At 38.1% G+C, this 19,840-nt stretch overlaps 1 protein-coding gene across 3 annotated transcripts in view; it reads right to left on the reverse strand.

The window, feature by feature from the left end:
• Positions 1–559: 559 nt before the first annotated feature.
• The window catches only part of LOC109108810 (multiple C2 and transmembrane domain-containing protein 2-like), a 47,047-nt gene continuing 27,766 nt past the window's right edge, over positions 560–19,840 (reverse strand). For 2 of the 3 annotated variants that reach the window (XM_042743986.1, XM_042743985.1), the window contains exons 18-23: positions 14,259–14,378; positions 12,191–12,232; positions 5,981–6,090; positions 5,343–5,452; positions 4,052–4,149; positions 560–1,211 (exon numbers count right to left, since the gene is read on the reverse strand). In XM_042743986.1, the coding sequence (XP_042599920.1) occupies positions 1,143–1,211; positions 4,052–4,149; positions 5,343–5,452; positions 5,981–6,090; positions 12,191–12,232; positions 14,259–14,378 (549 nt within the window). In that variant the 3' untranslated portion in view covers positions 560–1,142. Of the gene's footprint in view, positions 1,212–4,051; positions 4,150–5,342; positions 5,453–5,980; positions 6,091–8,479; positions 9,576–12,190; positions 12,233–14,258; positions 14,379–19,840 lie in introns of those variants that run through there. The other variant, XM_042743987.1, reaches the window with a different exon arrangement.

Consider the following 19,840-nt stretch of genomic DNA (forward strand, 5'->3'; position numbering starts at 1 on the left):
TCGCTTAATATTAATTTCTAATCGACGCTCCGAAATGCCAACATTCAAGATGCACCACTTTGGAAATGTTGCTTTCTATAAAAATGACTCTCTGATAGCGGAGAGGCTGGAATATGTCTGTAATATGAATAAATAAGTTGATGAGGCAGGAAATCTCCATTTGCTCTACTTGAAGCCCCATCACTGGTGCTAACACTACAGAGTGATGGGTCTAGTAGAGAGCCATTAGGCACTGGAGGTGATTTTAATGAAAATGGGAGACGCTAAGTGCGGGGTATGGAGTGTATATACTCACTCGCTCTCTCTCTTCCTCTCTCTCTCAATCTCCCTCCCTCTTTATGAGAGATGAGCTCTCTCATCTGGACCTTGTTATTGTCAGCGAACTACAAAAGCGGTGCATTAGCTGACTGCTCTGGACACACAGAGACTTTGATGTTTTCCTCCAACAGTGACCGGCATCCTCTTCTGAAGTGTGGGCTGGGTAATAATACTGTGTGTATTTTTCACAAATAACGCAGAGTTAAGGATGCGAGAGAAGAAAAACACATTTAAGATGTCAAACTTTTTAAGTCATGTTTATCTTCTGCATAAATGTACAAAACATGGAAGATTCATAGAATAAACCAATAGCATATGTTATAAAATAACGATTTTGAACAGTAGGCTGCATTTGCAGGGATAAAAATGTTCAGTGGCATTTAAAACTGTTTAAACAAGTATATCATAAATATATTTTGCCCTCATTTAAATATTCCCTGCTGTAAACACAAGAAACAGGAAGCATGTATGTTTTGTTTGTTAAATGAACCAGAAAAGACATTCATATATGAAAAGGCTGTGTTGTATTTCATTGCATTTCAGCGTGAACACATGCAGAGGCTGGTGAAGCCTGTCTTTACCTTCATATGCTCAGACACTGTGACCATGTGAGTTCGCGAGGGCCAAAGGCCCCGTCAGGAGGGGCCCCTCTCACACACAAATACACACACACAGTATCACACAACTGATGAATACACCTCAGTGGAAATAAGGATGGTTTGGCACAAGGGGGCTCCTCCTCCACTCACATGGGGAATTATGACTTAAACAGACCGTGTCTTGAAACGCCGTCCGTCCCTTTCATCAGACACGTCCGTCGGGTTTCAGCGCAAGCGTTTCTTCTTCGCTGGGCCCTGGTTGCCGAGCTCAGCTCTCGGCTCGCTGTACTGCACCTGTAAAAACAAACAGCTCTTTGGTCAGACGCAGGTAATCGGAGCTGAGGCCCGCTCACGGTAATGGCTCCCTTGAGGAGAGCCGGTGCAGGGGGAAAGCCAGGCGGGCGCGGCTGTAATGAATCATTTTTTAAACACAGGAGCAGAGGGGATTAATCACAAGGAGGAAAGATTTGAAAAGTCAAGGGTTCCGTACCGACACAGCGGTGACTACACCACCCCCACCTATATGGGAACTATACCGGTTGAGCAGACCCGCTGTCTTAGGTCCTCGCAAACCGAGGAGTTGCGAGTTGTGTCCTTCCTGAGAAAAGTTTGTTGGAGACTAATTATAGCAGCTTGTAGGCAGGAGTAAGTGCCTGTATGGCTCCGGCTGGGGCATTGCGGTTACAGATGATCACACACTTCCCCCGTTTCAGATGAACATGCTGTTTACTTTACTTAAAGCAGGGAGTGAACTCAGGTCGGAGGTGAAGGTCGTCATGATGAAAGTAGAGTTTTACTGAGGAAACTGAATAAAGATTTTTCCTGCAGCTCACAGCTTATTTACGTACAACTACTAGACTGCAATTAAACATTCAGATCTGGAATCTTTTGAACGTTTAATATGTTGGCTAAAAAGTCAGTCCTTCTCCTTCTGCAAGAAGAATCAAGTCATAATGTGATGATTTGACATGTGAAAATGACACCTTTTATCCCATGACTAATAAATTGGATGATGTACCAAATTTTAAGTTGCATTCCACATGCATTTGCATTTCAATTACAAACTTGCTGGTCACTAAATACAAGTGGTTGACTGAGCTATTTAAAACACTATTAGACAGAACTGTTAAAGGACATGGTGTATGAACAAGTATTATAGCATTTCATAGCAAACGCTGTATAATTTCCTCTCATGGTGTCAGCATTCAGCAAATATGCATTTATATATTTCAAATCAATCTTTAACTACCTAATAAATATTAATTTCTGTGAATCTTGCAAACTTCAGAAAATCCAGAATTTATATTGATTATTATTTTTAATTAATTCTAATTGAGTAGATATTATGTAAAATAATTATAAATTTACTTGCATCATGTGTTATTTACTATATTTTTTTTAAAACTCGAAATTAATCACTGTGATATTATATATCAGCTTTATATTGGTCATCAGCTCTCCAAGATATCATAAAATCAATACTGTTCGACCACTACTCAATACATATATCATAAAGAATATTTTGGACAAATTATTGAGCCCAAGTGCTCCTGGTTTTGTAATTACCTCCAAAATCATTCACTTTGATTTCATCATCAGCTTCTAAAAATGGCATTAAAGGCATTTTCTCTTGTCCAAGGCCACCGCGCAGTCCAAATGACATACAGCATAGACAAATAATTAAATACGGCATGAGGCTGATGGGACTCGAAAGCGTGGAGAATGCATCCAAATGCTTTTCTTGTTTGTTTCTCCTCTAAACAATAACCTGGAGGTGTATCTGTAAGGTAAGGACTGCACACTAATTACCAGGCCCTGATTATGAGAATGGGAGATGGAGCACAAGGGAACAAAGAGACGCGGCAGCCTCAGAACATGAAACTGTCCTCAGAACTGACAGATGCTGCTTATTTTAGGACAGAGGGCCGCTGTATGAAGTCCAGTTTTGAGGGTTTGCGTTTGAAGAACAGCACAGGCACTAATTGCCAAGTCATTTTCAGAACCGTGAGACAGGAGTCAATTTGAGCTTTTGTAACGTGCTGTTTATTTGGTCAATCCATTTTTAGCATAAATGTTCGGACATGTCAAACTTAACGGGGACAGCGAGGATTTGCATACCTTTTTGGTCTTTATTGGTATGCTTAATGACCACCGTTTTATTGGCATTTTGTTCTTTAAAAAGTGGCATGCACTTTTTTGCTTTTTCTAAAGATCATTCTGTCTTCCCATTTTTGGTGCGTTCCATTTAAACGAACAGCAGGCAGTTCATCCAACCACGAAAACATACTTCAAAAGGCTTAAAAACTCAGCAATGGTTTCCATCTTGTTTTGCCAACTTGCTGCTTCCACATGCCAAAACCAGTGTGTCATGCTGGCTTCATCCAACCACACAGACATATGTTAACGTAAAGTTGCAGAGGTTCGTCCCGGGAGGTTCGTCTGAGCCAATCACTCAAGCTCTCCAGTATCTGAGCAGGACAGGAAGCACTGACAACGGTTAAATAGCCTTGATGATGGAGAGAAGTATCCTACGCAAAACGCTTCGTGACAGCAGGACCCGCTTTGCATCCCGACTTCAGAATCTCACTCAGGGTCCGAAAGAAGGAGTGAGACTCTCAGCGTTTGGCTGCACGTCGTCCGCGGGCTTATGATGTAACCCTGAATGACATATCAGCCATGGATAATGTTTCATCACATATGGCGCCCAGCAGGACGGCGTTGGCTCAACACTTCATTAATCGAGTCCTCCAACCTGATGTGACGGGGGCCGCCACACTGCCAGTGTGGAGACACCGACCCCTTAGCCAATCCCTGAACCCTCTACAGCACCCTTCTTTTATCACAGGCCGACAAAACTGATAATCAGAGACAAGGCTGAAGCGTTACGGCCAAGGATAGATCAGAGCGGACCCCATCCAGGCAGCCGGGTGACTCCATCAAGACATGCTGGGAAATAATTGGGCCGGGGACCGCCTTTAAAGGCTCGAGTCCATTAATAATCAAACACAGCCAGAGGAAATATCCTGGGTAACACTTGGGAATTCTGTTAGAGCAAATAATGCAGACATCTTCAGGGAATTCCTTCCTTGTCTTTGTCCCTCCCTCTCTCTCTAAATGTAAAACTGGACCCTTACCTTTTGAACATCAGAAGGCACCCTCTTGAGAAAATCCAGTATTTCATTATTGTCAATGGCATATGGGTTGAAAAGCTTCTTGGTAAATTTGTTAACACCTGTGAAAACAAGTGTGCATTAATAAATAAAGTTATCCGCCACACCTGCACATATCTTACTGACAAAACAAACCTTGACCCAACAAACATTTGTCACTTTATCTGCTGTATAAAATTCATACAGTTTGTGATCATACATGCATATAAATAAATACATGTGGTCTGCTATACGGGCATCACGGTTCACTCTACTGTATGATGCCATATACTGTAACTGCAACAGCGAAATCATTGAGCCAACATTGAAAACATCCCACATTATCTGACCAACCAATTTTCATAATTTTCTCATTTGAAGATAGAAACATTCTTAAAAAAAAAAAGAAACAGTACTAGATTAATGCTCATAAGTTCATCAAGTACACCATACATTGATCAAAAGTGAAAATAGGACATTTATTGTGTTACAATAAATACATTTCTTTTGAACTTTCTATTCACCAGACAATCCTGAAAAAAATATGTATCACTGTTTCCATAAAAATATAAAGCAGCACAACATTGGTAATAATAGGAAGTGTCTTGAGCAGCTAATCAGCATATTATGTGACTGGCAGCTGAAAATTGTAGTTTTCTATATTAAAAAATATTTATATTTTAATATATTTGAAATGTATTTTAAATTGCAATTATATTTTTTGCTGTTTTTTTAATCATAAATGCAGCCTTGGTAAGCAAACATACGTCTTTCATATACATTACTAAGCCCAAATATGTATACATATTTCATATTTAAGGCAAAAAAATAAAGTATTTTTTATAAGAATGTGTACATTTCTGTCTTTTTTTTCCCCTGCACACTAAAACCAATTGGGGCCATTAACAGCAGAATAATGCCTTCGCCCGCTCACTCTTTCTTTCTTACTGTACATACATCATCAAACTTTCACAAGTTTACAAAGCCTCAGTCAGGAGAGGTGCAGCTGGCCTTCTCAGCCAACAGCGGATCATGTTCATGATTCTGATCAGCTGTCACAGGTAGAGTTATGGAAATGGATAACTTTTTAAATAGCTTTCGTCAGGCGTCAGTAAAAGAGTCAAGCTCAAAGCTCAGAGACAGTAAAGTGTGACTTCTTTCTAAAACACCTCTGCATGACTTCCATTTAAAAGAAAGTGGAGACAGCTTAACAGCAGCACTGGAGTATCAGGCATGATTGGGTGAAAGGGCTACACATGGTGTCTCACTTACTTACCCCACACTAAAACTATGTACCGCAGTGGGATGTAGTACAAGGCGGCAGTCGCCAGAAACAGAACCAGGCAGGCCAGGAACGACAAGAACGGTACTGACCAATTGAATGTGCTGTCGATGGAGACACAAATTAAATGTTCATACTGTACAAGTATATAAATGCTATATTAATACAAGTACTGTACTTATTAACAGTTAAGGTTAACATACACCTCCAGTTTTAGTGCAAAATAAAATAAAAATCTAAGATTGCGTCATTATAATGAAGCCATACAATTGACAGTGTAATATTGTATGAATACAGTAAACAAAAAAAGTGCATTATTATATGAAAAAGCATTAATAATAATCACAATAGGAATAGGTCACTTAAGTAAAAAAAAAAAAAAATGGATTTGAGGATTTAGATAAATCATATGTTAGTAAGGTATTTACCAACAAAGGAATCTTTGGTCTTTATAAATGAATCCACTTTATTCAACTTGAATGTGGTACTAAAATAGTATTTTTAATAGAGAGTTAATGAAAAAAATCGATGAATGAATCTATTCAGCATAAAAAACTTAACACAGTATGTAAGCTTAAGAGCAAAACTGCATATGTGAGCTTCATAAGAGGTATAAAATGTGCTGTTCTTACTTTTTTACTCTTTCTCCAATGCAAGCCACTTCATCTAAAGTGTTCTGAACTGTAAGCACAATTTCTTGAACCATGTGGATTTTTTCCATCAGTCCTTTTTTCTCTGATTCCTGAAGAGAAGGAAAAAAAAAGACAGAGACTGATGAGGGAAGTCAGCTGCTAGACGCCGACAAAGGAAGAGCAGTTTATTTCCAGAGTGCCATCACCAGTATTTCATCTAGTCAATGGCCTGTAATGAGCTTCTGTAACATCTCCTCAGACGTGAAAATGTGTCAGCCTCTCCTCCAGAGCTGTCACGGATCTGGGAGTATTTCAGCATTCGTCAGGCGCAAACAATAAAGGTGCATCACAATCAAAGATTAAGCGGAGGAGGAAAAAGATGTAAAAATGGCAATCAGAAAGCATACAGTGAGAGAGGGACTCAGGAGTTCGAGAACACAGACGGCATAAGACGCCAACTTGCGAGGTCGTCTAATCCGTGAGTCTCTGCCGGGCAAGTCTTGGCTCGTTTCCTGGGGTGCGAGCTTTTTCGAGTACCAGTTCTTGGCATACGAAAGCTAAGAGTTGCCCACCTTATGGCAAGATTGAGTGCAGAGTTGAAATCATTGGATTTATCGTTTTCTGTATCCGAGCTCGTGGGAGAAAGATTGCAATGTCTGAGTGTAATCCTGTTATACAAAGCAATGTTTTTACTTCTTGTAAGAGAGATGGGAAATCCCATTGTCTTCTTGTATTTGATGCATCACACAGTATTGGGTTGCTGTATAATTCAGAGACATGGGCTAAATGGACTTTCGATGAGGAAAAAAAAAAAGAAAGAGAGAAATTCTATTCCATTTTACTTAAAGAAGATTGCTAGGGTAATCTAACGTCCAAAGCAACATGATCACATCAGAGGTTCCTCCGGCATAAGAGCCCATGAGTATAGTTCTCCAAAGGGGGAAGAGAAGAAAGAGAAAGGGAGACAAACAAGAAGCCCTCACATCAAAAGGAGAAAATAATGACAGGAGTAATGACGGAGCAAGAGAATAAATGAGAGAATGGGGGGTGGTGAGAAAGACAAACGTGTGATCGAGCGCTGTATATGTTTGTCTAAGCGACCGTCCCCCAGACAGCGGCCCCGGTGAGCCGGCCCCTGGGAAAGCTCAGCCCAGACTCCCCACTGTCACTCTCCATACGGCCCCAGACACAGGAAACCATAGGAAGCCAGTCATGCCTCCACTCAGCACTGCAGCGGCACACAACATGTCCTAACATAGTCTAGGATATTAATCAATCAAGAGAAAATCAACATGCCTCCTGTTATGAGTCATTTCAAATCCCTGCATTGTGAGGAAAGTGTCAAAGGAGGATAAAGTGCAGAAGATTTATTCTTTCAGTGTATCAACTGTGTTTGATATCAGCTCAAATGTCTTTAGTGTTTCTTTGCTTAATGAACAGCGTGACTCTCAACCAACTGCAAGAAAAATTTACTTGCAGTGCTCTCAAAACATATTTGAACACTTAAGTCATATACTATATAACAAAATATCAAACCAATGGCATTTATTTTAAATAATCACAGTCTCGTTTTAATTAAAACATAAGTAAGTTTGCTAGGTTATTAAAAAATAATAATTAAAGTTTTTTTCTGGTCCTTCCTACAGCTCATGAGATCTTAAACTTTGCTATCTGACAGAACAGATATTTACTAGGTGAACCTATGAGCACAATTGAGTAGGGGTGTAACAGTTTTGGGTCATGGTTTGATACGAGTTTGGTACAACAGGAAATGTTTTCTGCTTTTTTATTTTAAACTGAGAGTGGTGCTAGTAACAGCATGAGCAGTTGTTTTTAATTTGAATTAGATTGTATAATTTAAAGCTAAATTATTTATGAAATAATACTACATAAGACACCAGCACAAAACAAAACCAGCAGACGGACTGAATGAAAATGCTAATTTATTTTCTGACAGCAGGTGGCACTTATGGAACAGCAGAGATATAGTGCCTTGTTTATCGCTGTAAACAATAAATATGCATTATATTGCGGTAAGAGGAAAAGGAAATGGCCAGCTCCTCTCAAAGGTACTTTCATATACATCTGTATATATTTGTTTTCATAAAAAATACACTTCAAATTACCTTGGAAAAAAATGGGGTCCCACTTTAAATTAGGTGGCCTTATCTACTATGTACTTGCATTTAAATGAATAATTTGGTACAATGCACTTATTGTGTACATGCATGCTTTTACATTGTATTTATATTTAAAAATCTGCATGTAATTACACCTGAAATTAATGTATGTAATTGCATTTATAATTACACTGTTGACCAATCCCTTATGCTTTAACCCATCCTTAAACCCACCCATACCACCAAACCTGTCCCTAACCACACCCACAGCATTTTGCAATACAATATAAAAAACAAGAGGTAGATTGTACTTTTTTTTTTTTTTTGTTGATGTAAGTACATAGTTGAGGCCACCTAATATAAAGTGGGACCCAAAATGGTTTAGAAAAGTGACATCAGTTCCATAAGCCTTTTTGTTTGTTTGTTGGCTTTGCTTTAATATATTATCTAAAAATATTTTTAAGTGCGATTTAAGTGTCCAAAATATTTTGGGGTCACTACTGTACATGTTATGTAACGTTTGTCACAGTTTGCTTTGGTATGGCTGCAAGTTTTTAAAATGACAAACATCAAATATTCATATTAATGGAGACCAAAAGATAACACTGAAAGCATTCATAGAGGCACAATATACAAGTTCTCTGGACTACTGGGTTAGGGTTAGGTTAGGGTTTAGGGTACGATAGGGTTAGGGTCAGGGTCTCCCTGAACCCCCTTGAAGTCAAACATCCTTTTTTCCGCCTCTGTGGTGGAAACTCATTTTTTTTTTTTTTTTAGGAGAAATAAACTATCCAAGCTACACGTCTACTGATTAGGAAACCTGTGTCAGATCATATTCTCAATTCAAATGAAATTGTCAAATAACTTTTATGTTGGCTTAATAGGGAACAGATTGCACATAGGCGAACAGAAAATGCAGTTTCACAGGGATGCTCGGCACAATCAAAATACCGCAAGGCAGGGTTCATTTAACATTCCTTTAATTGAGTAAATGGCGTCAAATTTGAATATTCATTCAAAGCTGGTGCAAATATTTGCGAACTCACTTATTCCACAATGAAATAACCAGAGGAACGCACCTAAATAAAACACCTGTGTTATTGGCTAAATGTGTTGCAAATGGGTTTGTTAAAGCTGACAACCAGAGTACAAACAAGCACAAAACACCCGCTCCCAAATGGATATGTCACAGGATTGTGCACTCTAGAATGCACAATGATTATGACATCAACACTCTGTCCTTGTGGTATGTGCTGAAGGTGATATGTTAGATGTGAGGTGGGAGAGGGCTTGTGGGTTAGGAGACCACCGATGGTACCCTGGGGTGCGGCGGAAGAAGGGGGTCAGCTCTCTGTCTGTCTATCCAAAGCGTGGTACTCTTAGGTGACCTTGTGCCCAGGGCCAAGCGAACAGGGCCTCCTGGTCATACGGGACACACATCCAGTGGGTTGTTTGCTCTTCCATCCTCTTGTTTTCTGATGCAATAAAACCAGCGTCAACAAAATTGGTACCGAAAGCCAAAGGGAAGATTTGTAAATTTCCCTCCCTCCCCCAGGACAGATTCTTGCTCATAGAGGAGATCTGTTGTGTATTATTTCTGCTGTATCGCAGCCTCTCCTATCGGCTTTCTTTAGCTTCATTCCATTGCATCTGCGCCGCTCGGCTTCAGGTTTACATATTCACATCCTCCAGGGGAAAACATACAGAAAAACAGGCGGTAATCGTAACCTTCTCCGAGGGGACAGCCTTTATCCCCATGTTAACCAAAGAGTAGGAAAAAACGGCGCTTTTGAAGTGATCAAATTTAACACCGACCATTCTCCAGTTATCCAAAGAGTATCTGCCCCAAAAATGTCCCAAGTACAAAACTGGACTTTGAAACAAGCCACCTTAAATTAGAGCTGACAACTTAAAATAAACACAGACATCTGGGTAATTAAATAAATGAAAGGAGATATTTCATTTACACAAGCTGTGAAAGGGTGTAAAAACAATATATATCACTAGAAAAATACTTGTAATTATAATTAAGAAAAATAAATAATGAAATAAAAATATATTAATAAATGCACAGGAATGGAATCACAAGGTGTAATATTTCAGGCTAATTTTATAAATAAAATTAAGCTAATATAATTTTTATGACATTAGCTTAATTTAAACGCACACATTCACAATCCACATACTTATTAGACTTTTTTTTTCTTCTTTCTCCCTCTAAGACATATTACAATTGTTTAGCTGCTGGGCGTAAGCTAATGTGCTTGCACACACATATCATGCGTTTCATCCGTGAATTATCTGCTTGGCTTGGATAAGATTTGGAAGAGGAAGCCGTTTTTAACAGAGGGGTTCCTCTCAACAGATGAAGCTAGCCTGCGGTCATCATAGCAGAATATATTGAGCACATTATGGATATGAATCCTAGGCCCTAGCCATAGAGCGCAAGGGTCAGTGCTCGGAGGCTCAGAGCTGCGCTCTTCCACACATCCAAGTCAGAAAGCAATAACGCATTATCTTCCTGTTAACCCGTTCTTCTCCGAATCAGACAGCGTGGACTAAAATGATTATTAGCCTGCCCTAGCTCATTATGAATTTATTCAGCACTCGGCATTCAGATTTTGACCATTGTGTGACCGTTTACCAGCCACATGCACCAAACAATGAAACCATACCTAGGGCCCTATTAAATAATTTTTTTTCTTCCAAATTTCATTTTTTTCCATTTAAATTTTTCTGGGTTTCATTTTATTAATCAAAAAGCATGTCTAATTAATTTAAATCATGAAACTTGCAATATTTCACAGCAATTTATTTGAAGTTTAACAAAAAAATTTTTTAAGGCCCTATGAAATGTTATATTTTTTTCTCAAATTCAGTTTTGTTTTTAACAATTTCTTTGTTTTCCATTCATTTTCTGGATTCCATTTTAATGGTTTCATTCAATTTTAATAATCAAATGCATCTTAGAATTTACATTATTATTATTATTATTATTATTATTATTATTATTATTATTATTTAAATAATGTGTTGTGTATTTAGCCTACATTTATTTTGGTAAATTCTGGTAAATATTTTTTTCTGGTAAATATACCTTCAAAAATAATGTTTTCATAATAATTTTGTTATTAGTAGTACTAATAGTAATATATTTTTGTCACAGTTTCTTCAAGTTAAACCAAACTTTTATTTTTACAGATTGCTGTGAAGACCTTTAAGTTTCTGTTTGTATATGCTATGATGATAGTTTTCTCGAAAGAAATGGTAAAATGCTCATTAAGTGACTCTAAGAGCAGTTCTACATATTGTTTATGTGTTCATGTACTCATATACAGCGAGTGTCGAGCACTTCAGTATGTGTGTAGTAAACGAAACAGAACATGCAGGATTTATGTTTAAACAGTATTTGTGCGGCTTAATATTCACAGAAACTAGTCTGTATCATGGTTTGACATTAAATGACATTCTGCATTACATACATTAAATTCTATTTTTATGACTGGATTATGCGATTCCGTCCCTGTTTTCCTAATACCTAATCATAGGGCCCTACATACCAGCTTTTTTTTTTATTTTTGAATAAAGATGTTTGTACTGTTTCTAATGACTGAATATTTTACGAATAATTGGATCTAAGCAGATTTGGGAGAATTTTTAATTAGTCTAATGACTCATCTTAAGCATTAAAAAATAAAATGCAAAAAGGGGGAGTTCAACTGCAGTCCAGCCTCCCTATTTAGCCGTGCCTACCTCAAAATCCTTACAATGCCTCTATTCCCCAGCGGAAAGCAAACTTCAATTAATGATGCCGTTCTGTGCTTATTTCTGCGTTTCAAAGGACCACAGCAAAGCAACCAAATCCATTTGTCGTATGAGCGAGAATTCCCAGAGGACTAGTGTGAAAGTACTGGAGGGAAAATGGGCTTGCTGAATCGTCTGTCCTCATTTTGAACATATTTAAGTTGCAGTTCTGAGTTAAATGCAGTATTAAAGGTACAGCATACAGCCCATCTATGCAGCACCCCAAGGACAGGTTCTATAAAAGTCAGTGGTTAATCAAAAACCATGTGTGGCACCGGCGAAATACCTTTTCATCCTCGTCCTCGTCTTCGGCCACGGACATGTTCTCCTGCAAGAGAAGGAGAAAGAGATAGATAGCAGATGAGATTGAGACACACGTGGGCAATGGAGCATTTTCTTAACAAACACCTCGTAATGAAACCTTCGCTTGTATATACACCCCCATTGGGAGAGGCCCTGTTGCCGTAGCAACTGCCTCTCGGGTGACCTCGCACAAAAGGAGGAGGTGAATGAGAGGGGCCTTCCACACAAGAGCGATGTCACAACCAAGCAATCTCATTTCTTCACAACATAAACACGTACACATTCACACACATTCACGCATTTAATCTCAGCCGTTCAGGTGCCTAGATCGCTCTCTATCAAGTCATCCCTGACCCTTCGAGGCTTTTGAATGTAGCCGTGGCACTCTGTCTCTGCTAGGCCGAGGGGTGAGTGCGAGGTGATGCTGGCTTTAATGTTGCCAGAGTGCACAGCCCCACCCCGAGCCTGAGATACAGCGCTAAAACAGGTTGCTGGTGCACAAAGAGCTGCTACATTCTGAGTAAGGACTCAAATATAGTTTATATAACCCACTGGAGATGAAGGTCACTCAAAGTGTGACTGCTGTGTTAAAACTCACAACCAAGGGTGATAGGAGCATCTCAGACATCTTAACCTTTGTGAATGTCGAATTCATAGACAACATGATCTAATTACGATGGACTGACCAATTAATGTCTTTAGAAATGCTGTAAAAATACTCTAAAAAGACTGTTTTTAGTCTTGTAATGTGATACAAATTGCACCTAATGACTCACTGGAATACTTCATTCTGAGCGGTCAATTAGCAACATTCAGATGAGGGTATAATATATAAAGTGTATATCCGGTTTCCAACATTCTGTGCTTGTTTTAAGTCACATTCTTGTTACATAATGAAATAATTTCAATTTAAATTAATATTTCATGACTATTTTTTTTTGTCTGTTTGTTTAGTCATGAATAATTATCATGATTTTTGTACATTTGACTGTTACTTTTTTTTTGTTGTTGTTGTTGTGCCAACTAGCCATGAAATAATATATCATAATGGTACAATATACTGTCTAATTCTATTTTATCTACTTGTTTTATTTTTTATTTAAACAAAAACATTTCTATTTTCTATTCTAACTACTTGTTTTATTTAAAAAGAAAAAAGTTCCTCTAACACTACCTTTCTCTAATCTTTGTCTATTATATCTACTTATTTTCTTTTAATTTATTATAAGTAATGACTCTCTACACTAGCATTCTCTATTCTTTTGAATTGTTCTATTTTTTTAAGACTCTCTAACAATACCGTTCCCTATTCTTTTTGTATTCTGTCTACTTTTTTGTCTACTTACTTTTTTCTTTTTATTTATTATAAAAAAAAGACTTGTATATTGTGTTAGGCTAACCGAGCACTTACATATCATTTGTCTTTTGTTGGTTTTGATTGCTTCTATTGTTCTCATTTGTAAGTTGCTTTGGATAAAAGTGTCAGATAAATGTAAATGTTAATAATACACTACTGTTCAAAAGTTTGGGGTCAGTAAGTTTTTTAATTCTAAGTGGAACTTTTATTTAGCAAGGAAGCATTAAATTGATCAAAAGTGACATTAAAGACATTCAAAAAAAGTTTTATCAAGGAATCCCCAAAAAATATATAACAGTTTATGTGATTAAGCAGCATAACTGTTGATATTGTTCTTAAACACAAAATTGTCAAGGAATCCTTGTGAAGGGTCAACTGTGATGCTTAATGCTTTGCCATTACAGGAATAAATTGCATTTTAAAATAATTATTTGAAATTGTAATAATATGTCACAGTATTAATGTTTTTCCTGTATTGTATCATATATTGTTCATGTTTGGCTGTGAAAAAAATACAAACGACAGCACTGTCTACTGTAGACAGAAAGTCTATTAATTTGAAATCATTCTTCAATAGAATCTGTGAGGTTTAAAACGGATGCTCATTTCTTAGTCCTGTGAGTCACCAGCATTGACTCTGACTTATTAGGGAGCATTTTCTGTACAGCTGAGTGGGCGACATCACAGCACTCACCAAGTCCTGACTGTAGCTGGCCATGCCTGGTGTGATGTGGAAGTAGTTCCAGCCAATGAGCAGAAGGAGGAAGAGAGGCAAAATGAACAGCTCCCAAAGCCACACTGCCACCACAAATATCTAATAGAGACAGAGAAAGAGAGAGGGTATCAAACAGTGTATGAGAATCACAAACAGCACAGTTGGCAATGCTGCACACACACACATGCATTTCCTCTTATATACATTTCTAAGAGTTTACATTGAAAGTAAACTCTTAGGAAATAGAAGACGACACCGGGACTCTTAACCTCGTCATAACACACACAAAAAATAAAATAGTGCAAAGCTGTATCCGAGCATCCCGCAAGACCTTCCAGCCCCTCATTTACAGTAGGTGCCTGTGCCAGCATCTGTGTGGTGTTGTATAGGAGATTTTAATATTTCAAAAATCCATTTGCATTGATTAACACTGTGCTGGTAGTGTGTAATTTGGATGTGACAGAACAGAGCATCTGACAGGAGTGGTCCTCCACACTTGCTCTGATGCACTGCATTTACTTTGATGCATTTCTGCTGCCTGACTGATGGCATGCATACGTGTCTGCTGAAGGGCTGGTTGTAGCATTTTACTTCTGCATAGAGAGAGAGAGAGACTGCGAACACTCAGGAACCCTGGGAGAAATAAGATGAATAATCCTTCAGAATTCCATAAGAGAAATAGGTGCGCAACACCCACAGCATGCCGCTAATTGGACGGTTGAATTTAAACCCGGCTAGCGGCAACTTAATGAGCCTGAGAAATAATAAGACGACACACACAGGGACGACTGTAAAGCAAGACTTTTGGAGGAAACATTATTGTAAAAATGCACTCTGCACATTACAATTCAACCAATCTGTAACATAACATCTAAACTTTAGCATATTGTGTATTTATGTCAGAACATTAATTCAGTGTTCTGCTACAAATAACTGATGCATGTACTAGGGAAGCACAATATCAGTTTCATAAATCAGACACTTTCAATGTACTGGTCTGGTATCAGTTAATGTTTGATATTTGTTTAATAGTGAACCTTTCATCTTCATACTTTAAATTATGCTGAATAATTGATGTTTCTGTCTGTGTCCACACAAGAAGATGTAAAAAAGAAAATGAAAAAAAAAAAGTGCTTTATACAATTGGAAAGTGCACATAATATACTGGTCAATATATTGGTCTATCACTGATGTATTCTGTACAATTAATCTGTAAACATAAGAATATGAGATTTAATTAATATAAATGGTAACACTTCAGTTTAGGGACCGATTCTCACTATTAACTAGTTCCTTTTTAGCATGCATATTATTATAGCATTTTATTAGTACTTATAATGAACATTTTAATGCCTTATTCTGCATGACCGTATTTTAGATCCCTTGATCCTACCCCATCAACTAGCTTACTAACTAATATTAAGCAGCCAATTAGTTGTTTATTGAGGCAAAATTTGCAGTTAATATTTAGTTAATAGTAAGAATTGGTCCAAATAAATGAATACAGTAATAAAAATAATAATATTTGCACTACATCAGTGTATTTCCACAATAAAATCAATACAAACATATATGTAAACTGAATTTAAATCAGTAAATCAGAATGTTTACACCTGTTTCTACACCTCAAGTGACGCATCAAAAGTCAATAAAACCCATTATAATAATTAATTCTGTCTACACTGGATGCTGTAACCTGAGCAACGCAACAACAGTTGTGGCTGGTGTACACATGTAGTTAGTCCCATTTCAATTGAAAGTCACTAGATAGAGCTTGTATGATTGCATCTACACAGAACAACAAGCTTGCATTTACATGGCATGCTGGAGGCTTGTTAGATACAATATGTTTGACTTAAGTTAGCCGGGGCCTGCAGGCCTTACTTTAGCTTTAGTACAGTACCAGCATGTTCCTGTCATATCAGCCAGTGGCCAGACATATTGCTCTGGGGGCAGTCTACCTACTGCCACTCCCATGATAGGTTCACTTTCACACATGCCTGCACACACACGCACACAAAGCCACCAGGGGTATGAGAATCGTGCTTAATGCACAGAGCGCTTGAACAACAACCCCCGCAGGCACAACAACAACAGTACACACATCTGGGTCTTTCTTTAATAATTCATTATAAATTTAGTCACACCGTACTATCGAAGGAGATGGCTGAATCTCTTTAACTCTTTATTCTAAGGAGCACAGCACACAGATTCAGGCTGAAAACTGTATTATAGCTCGTGAAGGTTGAATACGAGTGGCATCCCGCTGTAGTCGCTTCCACTTTTGGGACCCCACGCGGAGGGGCCCGCCTTCATCCTCACCCTCAGATAAACTCGAAGGGCTTATCAACAGGTTAGCTGTCATAAGTGATACCTTCCAAAGAAGTCGAGGTAGAAAGTGAGCAAGTGAGAGAGCGGAGATGGAAAAAACCTGCCGACAGCCCAGCAGGAACGTTGAACCCGCTTGCCCTGCCTGGAGAAGCTTCTACATTAACTACTAAAGTCTAATTGCCTGGTCCCTGTCTTCCCATGCGAGTCAACAGTAGGAGACCATTCATTTGCAGCCTGGGAGTCTAGAGAGAGGATCTGTCACAGGTATTCATAATCGTCCACTAATGCAAATTTCCGCTCAACTGCTCACAGGCTTGGTGGACAAGATAAAAGCACACGGGAATACAGTAAAATGTCTTGTGTCTAAATGTAGCATCTAAATGACTGGATAAACAAAACCTGTCAGAAATACCTTCATTTCGTCCCCAACGGTGTGCATGCGTGCGTGTGTATGTGGAAGCATGCTGGAGTAACATGCCTTTTCCCCGGTGCTAATAAAAACAGAACAGCGAACATCTGGAAAAGTCTTGCCAATTTCAGTGCGAAGGCGGTGTCTGAAAGCCTCGAGTTAATAAGCAGAGTTAGCTGCTACTCAAATCCTGCACTGCTCCTGCTGAACACACTCGACTAATTCTCCACTAAGTGGTTTGAGTTTTATTAGTGCAGTGATTAAAGGAAAGGAAGGAGGAGGTAAAACCTGACACACAATAGAGTTAATTTATATTGAAGAAGAAATCCAGCTGTACACTGGTTTTCCTTTCAGATGCAGTGACTTATTTCAGGCCTTTTTTTCTTACAGAGAACATGACATGGCTGGAATCAAACCTATGCTTTCCACATGACATGGTGGCCACAGAGAGTGCTGAGACTAAACCAAACAAGTGACTAAACAAAATAAAATGTAAAAAAGGTGGTGCAGAGCCATAAACAGCCATGGTGATAAATTCTTGAATTACAGTATGAGCAACTGAAGTCAAGCATTTTCTATTCATAGGATGATAAAGCGATGTAATGATAGTGACAGTGACGAACATACAGTAAACACCATATTTATATGTGTATCACATATATGTGTATCACAGCCAGTGTTACCATGTCCACTTATTATATGTGTATTACAGCTCTTTCATGTATAAATATGGGCAATGGCGGATTGTAATGTTTTTAGTCTTGTATCCAGAAAGTAGTTGTGTAGCTTATTTAAGCTTATTTGGTGAAGTAAGTGAGTTATTTTGAGCTTGTTTTGTCAGACCCAGTTGATTGTTTTTTCTAGTGAGATCTGGCAACAATGAGCCCAGACTTTGGGTTAAGCCCAGACCACACAGACAGCAACTCGATCTAAAAGTTTTTTGTTTTTTATATTGATATATTTGAATTGTGTTGCCTTGCTTTGGGTACCAAGAAAGCAATAAACACAAGACAAGCATGTATACAGTGCAGAGAGGCTATTGCATTGTTGTCCAGTGTGTTTCCATTCACACTAAATAAATGCAGGTGAGTCGTATACATTTAAGAGAGTCAGTTTGGTTAAATAATGCAATTATCAGTTCATAAATGTATGTACACTATATTAAGCAAATTATATTCTGCTGCTGTATGAACCTAAACGTCATTTAGATTGATAGATGTTGACTGCCCAAGGAGGAAAAGATTACTTTGAATTATAATAGAGTGGCCTGCTGTAGGTTATGGAGAAGCTCTCTCTCCTCTCCTCAGGCACCAACAAAAGACCACCAGAAGACTAGCCTAGCAGGTGCTTAAGAACCGCCTGTCGGATATGTTTTAGCGTGCAGCTAATATGATTGCACTAAATGTATTTCTGAGGCCTCTCTAGACGATCCCCTGGTCAGAGGAATTCCTATACCTAATAATAAAGCACTCAGCGATTAAAAGTGTGAATAAAATAAGTCCTGGAGCCGAAGCCAGGCTGGCAGCAGTATACCACCCACGCTCTCCAGGGAGGGGGAGAGGAGAGCCACGGCAGGAACAAAAGGACAAAGACGCCCTCACTAAGAGTTTATACAATCCTGCAAATTGATTAAACGGCAAAGGGGTGGAGAGAGGCTACCAAATCAGACTACTTACTGACAGACTAAACACAAGTGGTGTGGAGGGCTGGGAAACAACACTCCACAGCTACTGCTTAATGTAAACACGCATCACTGTGGGAGTACAATAACCTCCATCCATCTGAATTTCAAAGTCAGAACATGTAGAGAAAAATATATACGCTGTATATACATGCTGTACAGTGGGGTTCAACAGTCTGAGAGCGGTAGTGAAAATGCTTCTACTTAAATTGATTTTTTTTTTTCATGACAGATTGTCTCACAAGCACAAACATTATTTAGGTTAAAATTATTAAATGAATATGAATTTCAGAATGTCTTTTGCTTTAATTACAGCAGTACTCGAGCTGCAGTAACTCCACAAGTTTGAGTGAAACCTGATGGTCATGTTCTCCAATATGATTTGAGATCATTTTTTTGGGATAATCTCTAAATTTTATATGGACTACTGTAGAAATGTTTGGAGTTGGTAGAATTTTTTAAAGGTTTCTGAAATATGTCTCTTATGCTCACTGTATTTTCAACATTGTATTGATAAAAAAAAAAAAAAATGGAATGTTGTAATGTATTATTACAATTTAAAATACGTTTTCTATTTTTATATATTTTACAATGTAATGTGTAAAGCTAAATTTTAGCAACTATTACTCCAGTGCCACATGATCCTTTAAAAATCATATTTTTATGCTGACTTGGTTTGATCATCATTTGATTTATCATCAATGTTGAATATATTTGTTTAAATTCAGGTAATAGGTAGAATTTTCAAAAGAACAGCATTTATTTGGGGAAAGTTTTTTGTCTTCACTGTCACTTTTGCTCAATAAAATCTATAAATTTTTGATTGACCCCGAGCTCATATATATATACAACCCACAATTTATAAAGGGAGGTTAGTTTAGCTAAAAGCATTTTCATAGGAGCAATATAAATTAATTCCGTTAACAAATACAGCAAGACAAACTGAACAAGGATCATGTCCTGTTAAGTTGCTGTTTGAATCTGAAGCAGTCGGGAGTCCATAAATACTTAAGAACTGACCGGCAACGTGGGGAGAATTAGCAAGATAACACTGAACATACTGGACTGCTCTAAGATGCATATGAAAAATGCAAAACTGTTTTGAGCCACAACACAGCCAAACCAACTAACTACACAAGT

The sequence above is a fragment of the Cyprinus carpio genome, chromosome B18, assembly GCF_018340385.1.
Source record: "Cyprinus carpio isolate SPL01 chromosome B18, ASM1834038v1, whole genome shotgun sequence".
NCBI lineage: Eukaryota > Metazoa > Chordata > Actinopteri > Cypriniformes > Cyprinidae > Cyprinus > Cyprinus carpio.